Here is a 13,614-nt window from a genome sequence, read left to right on the forward strand (position 1 = left end):
TAATGGAAAAGCTCATTAAAACACTGCCGTTGGGGCTGGGATGGTGGCTCAGCAGTAGAGCGCTCGCCTAGCAGGTGTGAGGCACTGGGTTCGAACCTCAGCACCACATAAAAAATAAATAAAAATAAAATAAAGGTATTGTGTCTGACTACAACTTAAAAAAAAAAAAAAAAAAAACACTGCCGTACACCACTGCACCCAGTTTGACAAACGAACGTGTGTGTGTGTGTGTGTGTGTGTGTGTGTGTGTGTTTGTGTGTAGGGGAAGTAAACCAGGTCCTTGTGCATGGTGGAGAAACACTCTTAAGGTATATCCTATCCCTAGGGTTGGAGCCTCATGCCCTAATTGCCCCCTGAAGTCCCACCTTCCAGTGCTGTTATGTTGAGGCTAAAGCATCAACAGGAATTTGTGAGAGACACATACATTCCAACCACAGCACCCGATAAACAAGAGCCCAGGGAGTTGGCCCCCACTGGATGTGCCCTGTGGGAGGGGAGTCCCTCAGCTTGACCTGAGAGACACTGGATTAGGAACTCAGATCTCCATGAAGGCAGAAAGATCTCTGGTAAAGCATATTCGTGACAATTGTAAAAGCTAGTGCCATTTTTGTTTTCTACAAGTTGTAAGAGAATAATGTAGCAGAAAACCCCAACTGTATTCTATGGTATTGAGCACACAGTGTGTCTGCATGTAAGATTGTGACATCAGCAGCTGAGGAGGTGGGGATGGAGAGGCACAGCAGCAGCATTCGCTACACTATTGAAGTTCCTCTGCTGCAGATTCGCACTAGGGTGGTGTCCCTTTCTCGTGTTAAATGGAACCCCCCAATGGGAACCACAAAGACGTAACTTGAGGACATATCCACACTCAGAGGTACAAGAGTGAAGATGCTTCACCACAAATATCAACTAAACAGGTGAGAAGATAGTCGTAGAACGGCATAAGTCACACTGAATCAAAACTTGCCCTGCTGTCCTTATAAGGACACAAGCCAGGCTGAACCAGGAGCTCACCCTAGCCCCTTATGACCCCATCATAGGTAATTTCATCATAATAATGCCACTTCTGCAAAAAAGACCTGATCCTTAGGTATGGAGTTTTGAACCTACACATGTCTCTGAGGGATATGATTCAACCCATAACACTCCCTGGTCCTACCTATCTGAGAGTTTGTAGCGATAGGTGTTGACTTTGGTTGTATAATTATTCTACATCAATCCATACCATCATATTGTCTTTCTCGGCTTGTCCATAAAGTGCCTGATGTAGAAATATTTGTCTCTATATTCACAATGGACTTGGGTCTGTCGGTTTTGGGTTTCTTTCGTGGTTTTATTCTGGCACCATCTTTTCTGGTTTCATGGACCCATAAAACCTGCTTCATGAAATACATTGTGAATTGTTCCCTGTTCTTCTACTTCCTGGAAATCTTTGCATACAGTTGGTATTAATGCTTCTTCCAATGTGGTAGAATTCTCCAGTGATCTCATCTACACCTGAAGATCTTTTTGGAGCTCTTCCTGTGAGGAACTTAATTTCCCTGATGGCCACCCAGCCATCTAAATGTCCATGTTCTTATGGTAACTCCTGCTCCTCCAGAAATCGTCCATTTCATTCACATTGAACAGGTTTGTAGAGTGTCACTGATATTAGTCTTCATGTTTATTTTTTTTCTCCTTGTGCTGGTTTTGGGTTTATTTTAATCATCATTTTCTGTTTCTGAAAGTAGAAGTTTAGATTATGGATTTGAGAACTTTCTACTTGTTAACATAAGCATTTGATGCTATGAATCTCTAAGCAATGTTTTCATTGCATGCACAAACTTTGATATGATGTATTATAATTTTTGTTCAGTTCCAGATATGTTCTCAGTTTTTCCTTTCAATGGTCAAAACATATCTTAAAGAGCTCAAAAGGAGAAAAATAACATCTTCTATTTACCCACATATTTGTTATTTGTTTTTTATTTTTCTCTGTATCCCTGATGCCCAAGTTCCTTCCAGCATCATTTTCTGTCTGTCTGAAGAACCACCAATTATTTTTGTTAACAAGTCAGCTGGCTCTTAGCTTTGTTTTATATGAAGATGTAATTATTTTTCCATCCTTTCTGAAGAACATTTTTGATATATGAGACTTTGGTTTCCCTATGTTTTTCCTTTGTTAAAAAATGTTGCTTCGCTGCCTTCTGTCTTACCTAATTTCTGATAAGAATTCCACAGTCCTTTAAATGGTTCCATGTTTGCCAAAATGGTATTGTTTTCTTCTGGTTGACCTCAAGTGTTTTCCTTAATCCCTGGTTTATAAGTGATCCATGTGTCTGGGCATGGACTTTGGGGTTCTCCTACCGAGGTTTGCTAAGCTGGTTAAGTCTGTAGATTCATGTATTTCACCACATTTGGAAAATCAAGTCTTAATTTCTTTCTGTGGCATACTGTATCCTCTCATTTTGGATCCCTGATGACATTAACCCTAGACCATCTCCTAGTTCCTGAAGCTCTATTCATTAAAAATAACAAGTGCAGCAGCAGCAACAAACTTTTCTTCTCTCCATTGTTTGCTTGGAGCAAATTCTGTTGATCCATCTTCAGGTTCACTTCCATGGGCTTCCCAGCACCCTATGCATGGTGGCCCTTAGGGCTGCCATCTTGCTCTCACCGATCACTGAAACCTGCATCTGTTCAGAGTCTGTGAAGATGTTTGTCACTTCTGGCTTTCTGGAATGCTACCCATAAACTCCTCTGAGTTGTGGAGTCGCACTGACCCAAACATCCATCCCACTCTCCCTACAACTGACCTGAGGGTTTCTAACTCTTTATTTGGGCTCACTTCACTTTACAAACTTCAGTGTCCCTAGAGCCCAAAGAAAAGAGCAATTCCACATGGGTGCACTTGGCTATGATGTCAGTAGCAACCCTGAGATGGTTTAACACTTCCAGTTCCTGAAGCCCATGTGCTCTCTCCCTAGGACCTCTATCAGGAACCAAGAGGAGATTCTGGGTGCAGAGGCTGCATGGCATATGGTGAAGCACCCAGCCACTGCTGCAGGCAGGCCCACCCCTGGACACTAGGCTCCCCTCTCACTTCCCTGAACATGGGGATGATGCCACAGAACACTCTGGAATCTCCAATGCCTTTCCAAAGGTGTTTTCTCCAACAGCTGCCACCCACCCTTTCCACACACCTCAGGGAGGGGCTTAAAGACCAGATTTCTGTCCAAAGCAATCTGCCCAAATGGAATCCAGCCTACAAAGGCTCAAAGGGAGAATCTCTGCCTACACATGGTCAAGGAGAGCGAGTCCTCACCTGCACTGGCTCTAGGCAAGTGAGTCCCCATCTAAACTGGCTCAAGGTGCACGAGTATCGATCCTGAACAGGAAAGGGAGGCACAGTGGCCCAGGCCTTGGAATGAGGTCTTGCCCTTCCCCAGAGGCCTCCCTCTTTGGTTTTGTTTTTGTTTTTTCCTCTCCATCTTGTTTTAAACATGACCTCTTTTATTTATTTATTATTAATCTTTGGAATATCAATTTTATCATACAATTTGTGAGAATAGAAATCTATTCAGAACCATCTCTGCTATCCCAGAGAAGAGCAGGGCAGGGGGGAGAAATGGAGGCATTCCCACCGTGGCTGGGTCCCTTCCTGCTGCTGTCACAAAGCTTCTTAGACTGGGTAATTTATTAACAATAGAAATCCACTTCCCGCCCTTCTGGAGACTGGCAAGTCCAAGGTCAAGTGCCTGGTTGCTGTAACCTCACATGCCGGCCTCCAGCTACACCAGTTCACTGACACATATGGGCATCTCCAGGTCCTCCAGGAAGACTGCCAGGCCTCACAGCCTTCATATTGCTAGCACTCCAGGCCCTCTCATGCTCATTTTTTCTCAGATTTGACTTTGTATGGGGCTCTGTATCCATTCTATCCTTAGGAGCAGCTACAAAGGCTTCAGGCAAACTTCACCTTCTTTAGTCATCCTGGGGCAGGGCGGGGGAGTCAGAAATTCAGAGCCTCAGTGGATCAGGCCCCCTTCAGCCTCAGGATGAACCTATTGGGATTATGTCAGCTTTCCCAACACCCTCCTGCCCAGGAGAGAGCCACTGATGTGCCTGTCCCCTTCTGAAGGAGTACTCAGGGTCACAGCCCAGCCTTTAACAGGTTCAGCTTCCTTTCAGGGAGTCAGGTCCAGAGACACCAAAACCGCCCACAGGCAGAGAAACCAGGGAAATGGATCAAACCCTCTACTTCTCAAAGCAAGAGGCAAGTTCCCTTTCATACATGGGTGAAAATATCAGGCCCTGTGCTCAGAAGGCCAGGAGGCCACAGCTCACTCACTTATGACTCTGGTCATAAGGAAGATGATGCTTGGGTCAGAGGGGACTCTGGGCCCTGCTGTCCAAGTGCTTGTTATTTCTCTTTAGAGACCTGCCCCTAAGGTCACAAAGGAGCTGATCATCTCTGTACAACATCCCCAAGTCACTTCTGGTGTGTTTTCCATCTCCGCAAATTGACATGAGTGATCTGAAGACAGGCAATCAAAAGGATATTTATCGTCAATGAGCATCTCCTCTCAAATGCTCATTTTGGCTCATATGTACCAAATCCTGTGGTATTTAGTCCCAACACATCTTGTCAGTCAGCTTTACATTGCTATGATAAAATACCTGAAATAAATAATGTAAAAAAGGAGGAAAGATGTATTTTGGCTCATGGCTTCAGAGTTTGACCCTGTTGCTTTGGGCCTGTGGCAAGGCACCACAGCCTGGTGGGAGCCAGTGGTGGATCAAAGCTATCACCTCATGTAGGCCAGGAAGCAAAGAGAGGGAGAGGGCAAGGGGACCGAGGTTCCAACATCCCCTTTAAATGCACATGCCCAATGACCTAACTTTCTCCCACTAGGTCCCACCTCCTAAAAGTTCTACCATGTCCAAGAGCATAACCTGCTGAGGACCAAACCTACCACTCATGGCCTTTGGGGTGCATTTATGATCCAAACCATACATCCTTTGGAGAAATCATTTGTTACCTGATTTTGTTAGTGTGTGTGTGTGTGTGTGTGTGTGTGTGTGTGAGAGAGAGAGAGAGAGAGAGAGAGAAATAAAATGTAAGCAATGGATTTTTTTTTTTAACAAAGAAACTCCGAGATCTTAGGTAAGCTACTAATGGTCTTTATACCTTAGTCTCCTCTTCTGTGAGAAGTAAATGAGATACTGTGTATATATTGATTAGGACTAGGTTTGTCTAGAACAGAAAACCCCCTGCAACAATATAGAGATCTAGTGTCATGTGGTAGTCTCCAGGGTGCTGGGAGACTAGGATACCTGTCTTGCTTTTCTTCTTTTTTGCTGATTCTTTCTAGCAGCTATATATACCACTTCTACTTATGTCCTATTGGTCAAAACCATGCCAGGGTATGTTATCCAATGGATTTGGCTATGTGCCCTGCTGAAATCAGGGTGTCTCTTGCTGAGAAAGAAAAGGAAGATAGCTCAGTGGTGGAGAGTTGTGTAGCATATGCAATGCCCTGGGTTCAATCCCCAGAACCACACACACACAAAATAGGACAGATATTAGGGATCAGCTAGTAGTTTGTCATAGTGCATCAAGCATGGTGACTAGTGTCTGGCATGCAGTCTGTGCTTACTGTAGTGCTGTTGTTATAAACAAATACACAGTATTTTCTGGAAATCCTATAACCACACTATCAAACACTGGAACCTTTTTTCCCCAACATGGATGTATCTTTCATTTCATTGTGGCACATGTCCCCGTGCCGAGCACACACCAGGGCGGTTCACAGTTCTAGGCTGCATGTTGGGGGTTCTAAGAGTAGAGCAGGGATTTTTCTGGGCTTCTCCAGGTGAAGCCCCAGGAGTGAGTGCTGGGGTCAGGGGTGGGAGGTCAGAGAATTTCAGTGCAGTTCTGCAGGTGACCACAGGTTCCCTGCCATGACCCCATTCCTTGCATCAAAGAAAGATATCAAAGTTTGAAGTGCAAAAGGATCAAACGTGGCTTATTCCTCTCCCTAGGTTCTCAGAGACGGAGGCTCATCCCAGCATTGTCCCTCGATACCTCCTCCCCTGTGAGAAAACCCACCACCAGCACAGGGGTCCGCTGGGTGGATGGCCCCTTGCGGAGCACCCAGAGGGGCCTCGGGGAACCCTTTGAGATCAAGGTCTATGAAATCGATGATGTGGAGCGCCTGCAGCGGCGACGTGGTGGCGCCAGCAAGGTGAGTCCATTTCCTGGAGTGGGGGCGGTTCCCCATGGGTCCTGCCCTGAGAAGGGACCTGCTTCTGTTGTGGGCAGGTGGGTGACAGTGGGCCCATCAAGTGGGACAGACACTTTGGAGGGAACTCTGTGTCCTCTCCTGAAATGCCTTAAAGCCTCACGTGCTGGGGGCCACAGTGGTCTGGGGGGCTTTTCTGGCTCCTCGTCTTGAGGTTTCATACTCATGCAGACCAGCATTTGCCCAGTTGGAGCACCATCTGCTTTCTCCATTTAAGAACAGCCTGCGACAGACAGTCTCCCCCATGGCTGGGCTGTCTGGTGTATCAAGGCAGAAATCCCACTGAGGTCTCTGAAGTCCCTCCCAGACTTCCCAGGGACCAGCTCCTTTCTCATGGATGGTCTTTAGAAGTGTTCCTCTCTGGAAGAGGTCATGTGGACTGGACAGGAGCAGAAGGATCTCTTTTTCTTTTCTCTACACTGCCCCTCTTCTTCTCCATCGCTGTGCAGGAGGTCATGTGCTTTAACGCAAAACTGAAAATTCTGGAGCATCGCCAGCAGAGGATCGCAGAGGTCAGAGCCAAGTACGAGTGGCTGATGAAGGAGCTGGAGATGACCAAACAGTACCTGATGCTGGACCCCAACAAGTGGCTCCGTGAATGTAAGGCCCCTGGTTCATTTCTATCACTGTGGCTAACAGGTTTCCCAGTGACAGAGGCCTGGCACCTGACCCAGGGTGACCTCGGCACACTTCATCTAGGGGCAGATGGAGACGGTTGCTCTGAGTGAACAATCCTACTCCCCCGGGGCAGGTGGGAAGGGCTGGGAACAGCAAAGGAGTGGCGAATCTTGCTCTTGCGAGATTATTTCTTATGTGTTTCAGTCCAAAGCACTTGAAAATGAGATTTTTCCCCCCCTGCATGTGGCAGATCACCCAGACATGAAGGCTGTATTACAAATCTCCTAGGCCACAAAATCACACTGCTTATCTAGCCTGAAATAGACATGAATTTATAGAGCTCTTGATAGGGTAGAATGTACGACCGTGGTAAAGCCTCACGGAGGACCCAGAAAGCAAGAGGAGCAGCCGGGTGTTATTTCCATTTAATAGAAAGCCCCAGATGACAGTAACCATCTAATAATGATTCAGAGCAATTTTGTTCTCTTTGAGAGGCGGATTCAATTGTCTCTTATTTATTTGTTCCTAACCATTCCATTTAGTGCGAAATAAAACTTAAATCTGGTCCCAACTACTACATTGATGTGGGAAGCAATCCCACAATCTGGGGGATAAAATATGCTACTGTCATTAAAATTCTCTCCCTGTTTCCCATCTGGCTCTTTTCTGCAGCCCTCAGCTGCCTCTGTCCCCTCTCAACACACCCCTCCCCTGCATGGCCCCCTCTCCCAGTGTTCCATGGCCGTGAGGAGAGCCCACGAGTGAGGTCTGAGGCTTAGATCTGTGTGCCAGAGAAGCTGGTTTTTTAAAATATTGGGTAAAATGATTCTGGGTGAAAAAGAAGTGCCAGGGTTTGTCAGATGCCCGGCTCTTCCCAGCGCCTGCCGCTTGTGACAGGTTTCTTTTCCATATAAATGGAGTAGTACCATGTCCCCCAAGTACCTCAGTGGGTTCTCGTGACCATATCCAATACAGAGAGAATCCTTTGCTTCAGGGATGCAGTATCTGTGGCTAGGCCCACAGTCCCACAAATAAAGCCTGTGCCTGCAGGCACCATACGGGAAATGAAGTCCTCCATTAGAAATTTTCTTCCTTCAAAGGTATTTTTATCAAAGGTAGTATGGGGCAGACAAGACAGGACATTAGCTAATGTCTGACCAGGGCACAAACATGGAGCCTAGTGCTTATTTCTCTCCCACCTGCAGCTGCCTTTTCTTTTTTTTTTTTTTTTTTTTTTTCCATGAATCTCTGGACACTTGGAGATCCTGGGGCATCCCTTCAGACAGTTCCTTCATTTTTTAAAAAATATTTTTTTAGTAGTAGTTGGACACAATGCCTTTATTTATTTTTATGTGGTGCTGAGGATCGAACCCAGGGCCTCGTGCGTGCTAGACGAGCGCTCCACCCCTGAGCCACAACCCCAGCCCCCACAATCCCTTCATTTTTAACATTTTCATTAACATTTTATTTTTCAAGAGCTGTTTATGCCCGAGGCAGGCTTGAAAATGATCCTCGTCTTACAAAGCACATTTTCTCCCAGGAAGGGAGCAGGCTTACACCTCAGTACACCTGTGTTTCAGATGCTCCCAGGAAACATCTGAAGACACTCCTTCTTGCGTTCGTAGATGTCAAGAATCAGGTATTTTTGATGCTAAGAAAGAGAATGAACAGAAGGCCACATGAAAGGAGAAGCACAGATTGTTTTTCTAAGATGAGTGGAAAATAAGAATGGGGGAAAAAATAAAAAACTATGGAGGCTGCATGCCGACTCTTCCTGTTGGTGGCCGGCAGGGTATTGGCACAGAAATACATGTGCTGGGTCCATTTTTATTTTTGATTTTTACATCTGATGCCGCTTTTGAGGTGGTCCAGTGATGAGGTCTGAGGGGGTTATGGTGTAGTGAGGTGTTGTCTCTTCAGTATTAGACGGGCATTCAGCCTGTTAGACTGGGTCTCCCTCCAGCTGTGGTCCTTATTAACTGAGTGAGTGTCCTCACAGTCTCGCTCTCGGGGATGCCCTCGGTGTAAAGCAGTCTGCTTCCGTTACAGTCCCTGATGGTTCTGTAGCATGACATGGTTTTCCAATGTTTTCAGACCATGTTCACATTCGTTATCTCCTTTTTGATTTTATTCTTCTCACCAACTCGAGGTAGATAGGATCGGCAGGGTAGGAATTATTATGCTCATGTTACTTTTAAGGACATGGCACCTGCAGAAGTTAAGGTCACAGAGCTAGTGTGGAGCAGCTGGGAATCAAAAGCAAGTCTCCTGCTTTGGATTCCACGGCCATTCCACCAGCCTTGGTGGTCGTCCCTGCTGTCCTCCCCACATGGGGACTCCTTGCAGCACCTCTGGAGCTAGTACCAGGCAGCCCACCCCTCTGCCCAGCCACCATGGACATAGTACGAAAACTGAGTCCAGGTGGGGTTGACCGCAGACACCTGCTCTTCAGAAACTGAAGGACTCAAACTTTTCACCCCCTGTAGGCCTGAGTGTCAGCATCCTGCTCCTAAGTGTCAGCTTGTCTTCTGAGCTTAAGGAAGCTCACCTATCAATTTAGATCTATTTATCATATTTCCTGAATGATCATCGAGTACATGAGACTGCCTAGGAAGACCAGAGACAGGTCAGGTTTCTCAGCCCGAGAGGTTACAAAGTGCTCATGAAGGAATATGAGAGAGAAACAGCCTCTATCTAAGGAGGCAGAGGGATTTGCCATGTTAGATCACAAGGGAAGGATTTTCCCCACACCAGCTTCAAGATCTGCATTCTTCATGGTTAGTGGAGAACAATGGCATCATCTTTCACAGATGCTGTGGTTGGAGATGGCCAGAGGTGGGGGCAGCTAGATTTTTGCCTTATTTCTCAGAACAATCTCCACAAAATGTTAAAAATCTAAAAACTGGTAACCAGTGTTTCAGTCCACTGGCTAAGAGGCCAAGGATTAGGTAGGAGGGACACCAAGGCCACTAGAGACAGGTGAAGAGATCAGATCTGGGGACAGAGCGGCAGATTCGGGCAGCCCTGTGGTCTGGGCTGAGCAGATGGGATGGCTCTTCTTCCTGCCGGAGTCTCCAGGCCCTTCCTCTTTTGCAGTCGACTTGGAGCAGGTGCTGGAGCTGGATTCCCTGGAGTACCTGGAGGCCCTGGAGTGCGTCACGGAGCGCCTGGAGAGCCGCGTCAACTTCTGCAAGGCCCATCTCATGATGATCACCTGCTTTGACATCACCTCCAGGCGCCGATAAGGAGCGGCAGATCCCTAGTCCACCAGTCCCCTTACTCCCCAGAAGGACATCACCCTCCCCCAGGCCCTCTGTGCTGGCGGCACCCCAAAGACTATAGAATGAGGATGAAGGTTGGTGGCAAGTCTGGAGGGAGCGTTGAGCGGAAGGCGAGTTTTCTTTTGTTTTCTGAAGTAGGGAAGGTGCAAACCCCGAACACGTGGAAGGAGAGAATGATGGGAAGCCCAAGGGACGTCAGAGCCCCATGAGACTGAAATAAAAGCACTTTGAGGAACTTAACTTGTTTGTACATAAGAACTGCTGGCAAAGAGACCTCTCTCTTGTCGTGCTTTCGTGAGGGGGAGGGTGGATGGAGGATTGCTGTGGAAATCGAAAACAAAACACCCACGACAAGATGACCCAGGATGACGGATTAAGTGCCTTGCAAATCTTTATGATTACCCAAACATTTGTGTTCATACTCTTCTCGTGTACAGATGGTGCTAGTCAAGACGCAAACAACAAAACCCACAGAAGAGAAAAATCCCACGGGTTTTTGAAATGTACTCATGGCTCGTTTTTCTCTTGGTGTTTTATCCTATTTCTGACTTGCTGTTTGTAAGTAAGTTGTGTTTGTAGAGCTATTTCCTAACCAGTATTGCATACGAATAAATGTTAACTGTCTTAAACGACGATTCTGGTAAGGCCACCAACAGAACAGAGAGACTTTCATCCACACAAGCAAATGTGTGTTTCCAAAAAAAAAAAAAAAAGGGGTTTTGGAAAGGCAGGTGGTGCTCAGTGCCTCCTCCCACTAGCAGCAGGTCGGCCAGCAGACCCAGAGGGCGGCTGATCATGGAGCAGCATGAGTGAACTTGAGCCATCAGGAGAGGAGACAGGGCTTGCATCTCTAAGGGAGAAGTTGTCCTTTGTGACCTGGGCCAGACTTCTCCATGTAGGTAGGCGTTTGTTCCATATCCAGCCCCCATCCTCATCCTTTCCCCACCCATCCAGGGTTTTTATGTTCCTCAAAACAAGTTCATGCTCATTTCTATTCCAAAGACTCTGGATCGAAAGCTTGAATCAATTCAGCAGAGCCATATTTGTTTGTTTGTGAATTTTGTGGATTTAATGAAGTGTCAGTGGGGGCCGGGGAGAGGGGTGGTGACTTTGAGTTGAGAGGCTTCTTCTGCTGGTACGTGCTTATAGACTCCAATCACATTGGTGTAGAACGAGAAGGAGGCTAGGGAATACACAGCTTTTCTGTTATCCAGAGTCCTGCTGAGAGCAAGAAGTTCAGTTCTTCCCTGTCCCGAAGCCTACATACCACCTAGGGACTAGGCTTGTTTCCTAAAGCTTGGCACCCAAAGGCAGAGAGACGTTCCTCCTCCCTAAATCCCGTAACTATGGACAGGCAGAGTAGAGTTGAATGAATATGAATATCCAGATCTTGGATCCCAAAACCTCATTCTCAAATTGCAAAAGTTCCCTTCAGGATTATTATACCTGTGTTAGGGACAAAAACTTGAGGCACAGATCCGCCAAGGGCATTGAGGTCCTGAGAACTGTTCATCTTTGCCCCCAAATGCAGCTGAGCTTCGTGAGCCTCTTTCCAGGCTAGTTGTCCCCACTAACCAATTTCTCAGCCCAAGCTCCCCCGCCATGGAAAATTAGCCTTTGCATTTGTTGGTTGTGCCTCTGTGTTGGTAGCCCAACACAGCTGTCTCACCAGCCAGCGGGGCTCAGCTAGGTTCTAAACAGGAACTGAAGTCTTAGGAGCATCAGAGCACCCGACTTGTAACTCATCAGAACAGGGCACAGAAGACCCATTAGCTCTCTTGCTTTGGAAGTCAGCCCCATGGACCGGCTCCATGGGTCACGAGTCCAGCTTTGCACACTCTGTAAGAGTCTGCTTCTATGCAAATGTACCCACACAAGATCTGCCTGAATATGCTAGTTGAATGGGCTAAAATATGGTGAAAGGGGTCATTTTCCTCTTTGTGCATCCTACAAGTTAAACAAGTGTGTTACCTTAGAAGTAGAGCCTCCCCTAACTCCTCAACCCAAACCCATTCTGCAGAGTTCTGGGACTCTGAGCCCGCCTCTGGCCTCGCAGTACTTGCATGCATTGGCTTGCTTAACAACATTCTTGGAAACATGGACCCCAGAGGATGCCATTGCTTTGAGTTGGTTTGTTTGTCCTTTGGTATACCTTTGGATTGCTAGTTTGAAATATACCACTTCATGAAAAGCCTTTCTTTGAGAAATTTTCAAAGGTGAGTATGCCTTGTTTTTCTGTTGTGAACAAATACATTTTGAGAAGTCATCAGTGAGCTTGGCTTTTGCCACTGCCACATTCTCCCTTAGCCCTGAGGTCCTCATGCTGCGGTGACTTCCTTTAGAAGGTCACTGACAGAGCCTGGTGCCTTCACTGGGGTGAGACCAAGCAGAACAGTGAATTATCTCCTAGGGAGTGGCCTTCAGCTTGCTTCCTGCCTAAATGTGTTTATATACATTTTTAACAACTTCATGATATAAGAAAAGGTTGATATTACCCACAGTGATCTTACCAAGTCAGATTGACTTCCCAAGAGATCCCATCATGGAACATCCCCAGGATCCCGTAGGCCATGGTATAGGAGAACAACTGCCTGGGAATTGTTGTCCATTCTCTTTCTTTTTTTTATTTTTCTTTATTTCTTGTCGTATTTTATTTACTTAACTGCAAACATTTTCATTTACCAAGAGTTGATAAACCATGTGAAGAAGTCATGCATTTGACATTATGATGAGCTTGTTCCTGGCTCTATGAATTGATGATACAGATGATGATCTTTGAGCATAAGAAAGAAGGTACTAGAACCAAAGCAGCCCCAGTAACCAAAGGATGTCATTTAGGGTCCAGATGGGAGTTGGTTCCAGGTCTCCTTTTGGTTTTAGTGACACAGAACCCAAGAAGGCCAAGGGAACACCCGAGAACTGATTTCTGTTTCATTACACACAAATGAAATGTCTCTTTGAAATTCACACTTAGAGGCATAAACCTTACTCAATTCCTTGTCTGAAACTTATCCCACCAACTCCTGCTCCAAATAGTTTAGTGTGAAGTAGAAACATTGCCAGCAGAACAAAACTGAGATTCAAGAAAGGGAAATAGAGACCATTTCCCCTGGAGTAGATCCACATTGCATTTCACCATGGTGTTTTATGCTGCAAGGGAGCCATAGTTTGCTTTTTCCTGGGCTCTCAAATCCCGACCTGAGAGCTGGAACCTTTGATCTTCTTGTCCTTGAATTCCTCTTGACATCATGAGAAACTGTCTCTCACTTTCATCTCTTCTAGATCTGAATCAGCACACCTCCCTGTTGTTTTATCTGCAATTGCTATTCTGAACATGGGGGAACTTCAGATGCAAATGCAGAGAGTCCTGTGAACTCAAACAAGGATCCCAAACAGGGAAGGGATTCCAACTGAGATTTTTTTAAAAAGTA

At 46.2% G+C, this 13,614-nt stretch overlaps 1 protein-coding gene across 1 annotated transcript in view; it reads left to right on the plus strand.

Moving 5' to 3' along the window:
• Kif26b (kinesin family member 26B) overlaps positions 1-10,147 on the plus strand; it is a 481,849-nt gene extending 471,702 nt beyond the window's left edge. Inside the window, exons 13-15 of the mRNA XM_077802765.1 lie at positions 6,025-6,227; positions 6,734-6,884; positions 9,999-10,147. Coding sequence (XP_077658891.1) covers positions 6,025-6,227; positions 6,734-6,884; positions 9,999-10,147 — 503 coding nt within the window. The remainder of the gene's footprint in view (positions 1-6,024; positions 6,228-6,733; positions 6,885-9,998) is intronic.
• The last annotated feature ends 3,467 nt before the right edge of the window (positions 10,148-13,614 follow it).

The sequence above is a fragment of the Urocitellus parryii genome, chromosome 9 (genome assembly GCF_045843805.1).
Source record: "Urocitellus parryii isolate mUroPar1 chromosome 9, mUroPar1.hap1, whole genome shotgun sequence".
Taxonomy (NCBI): domain Eukaryota; kingdom Metazoa; phylum Chordata; class Mammalia; order Rodentia; family Sciuridae; genus Urocitellus; species Urocitellus parryii.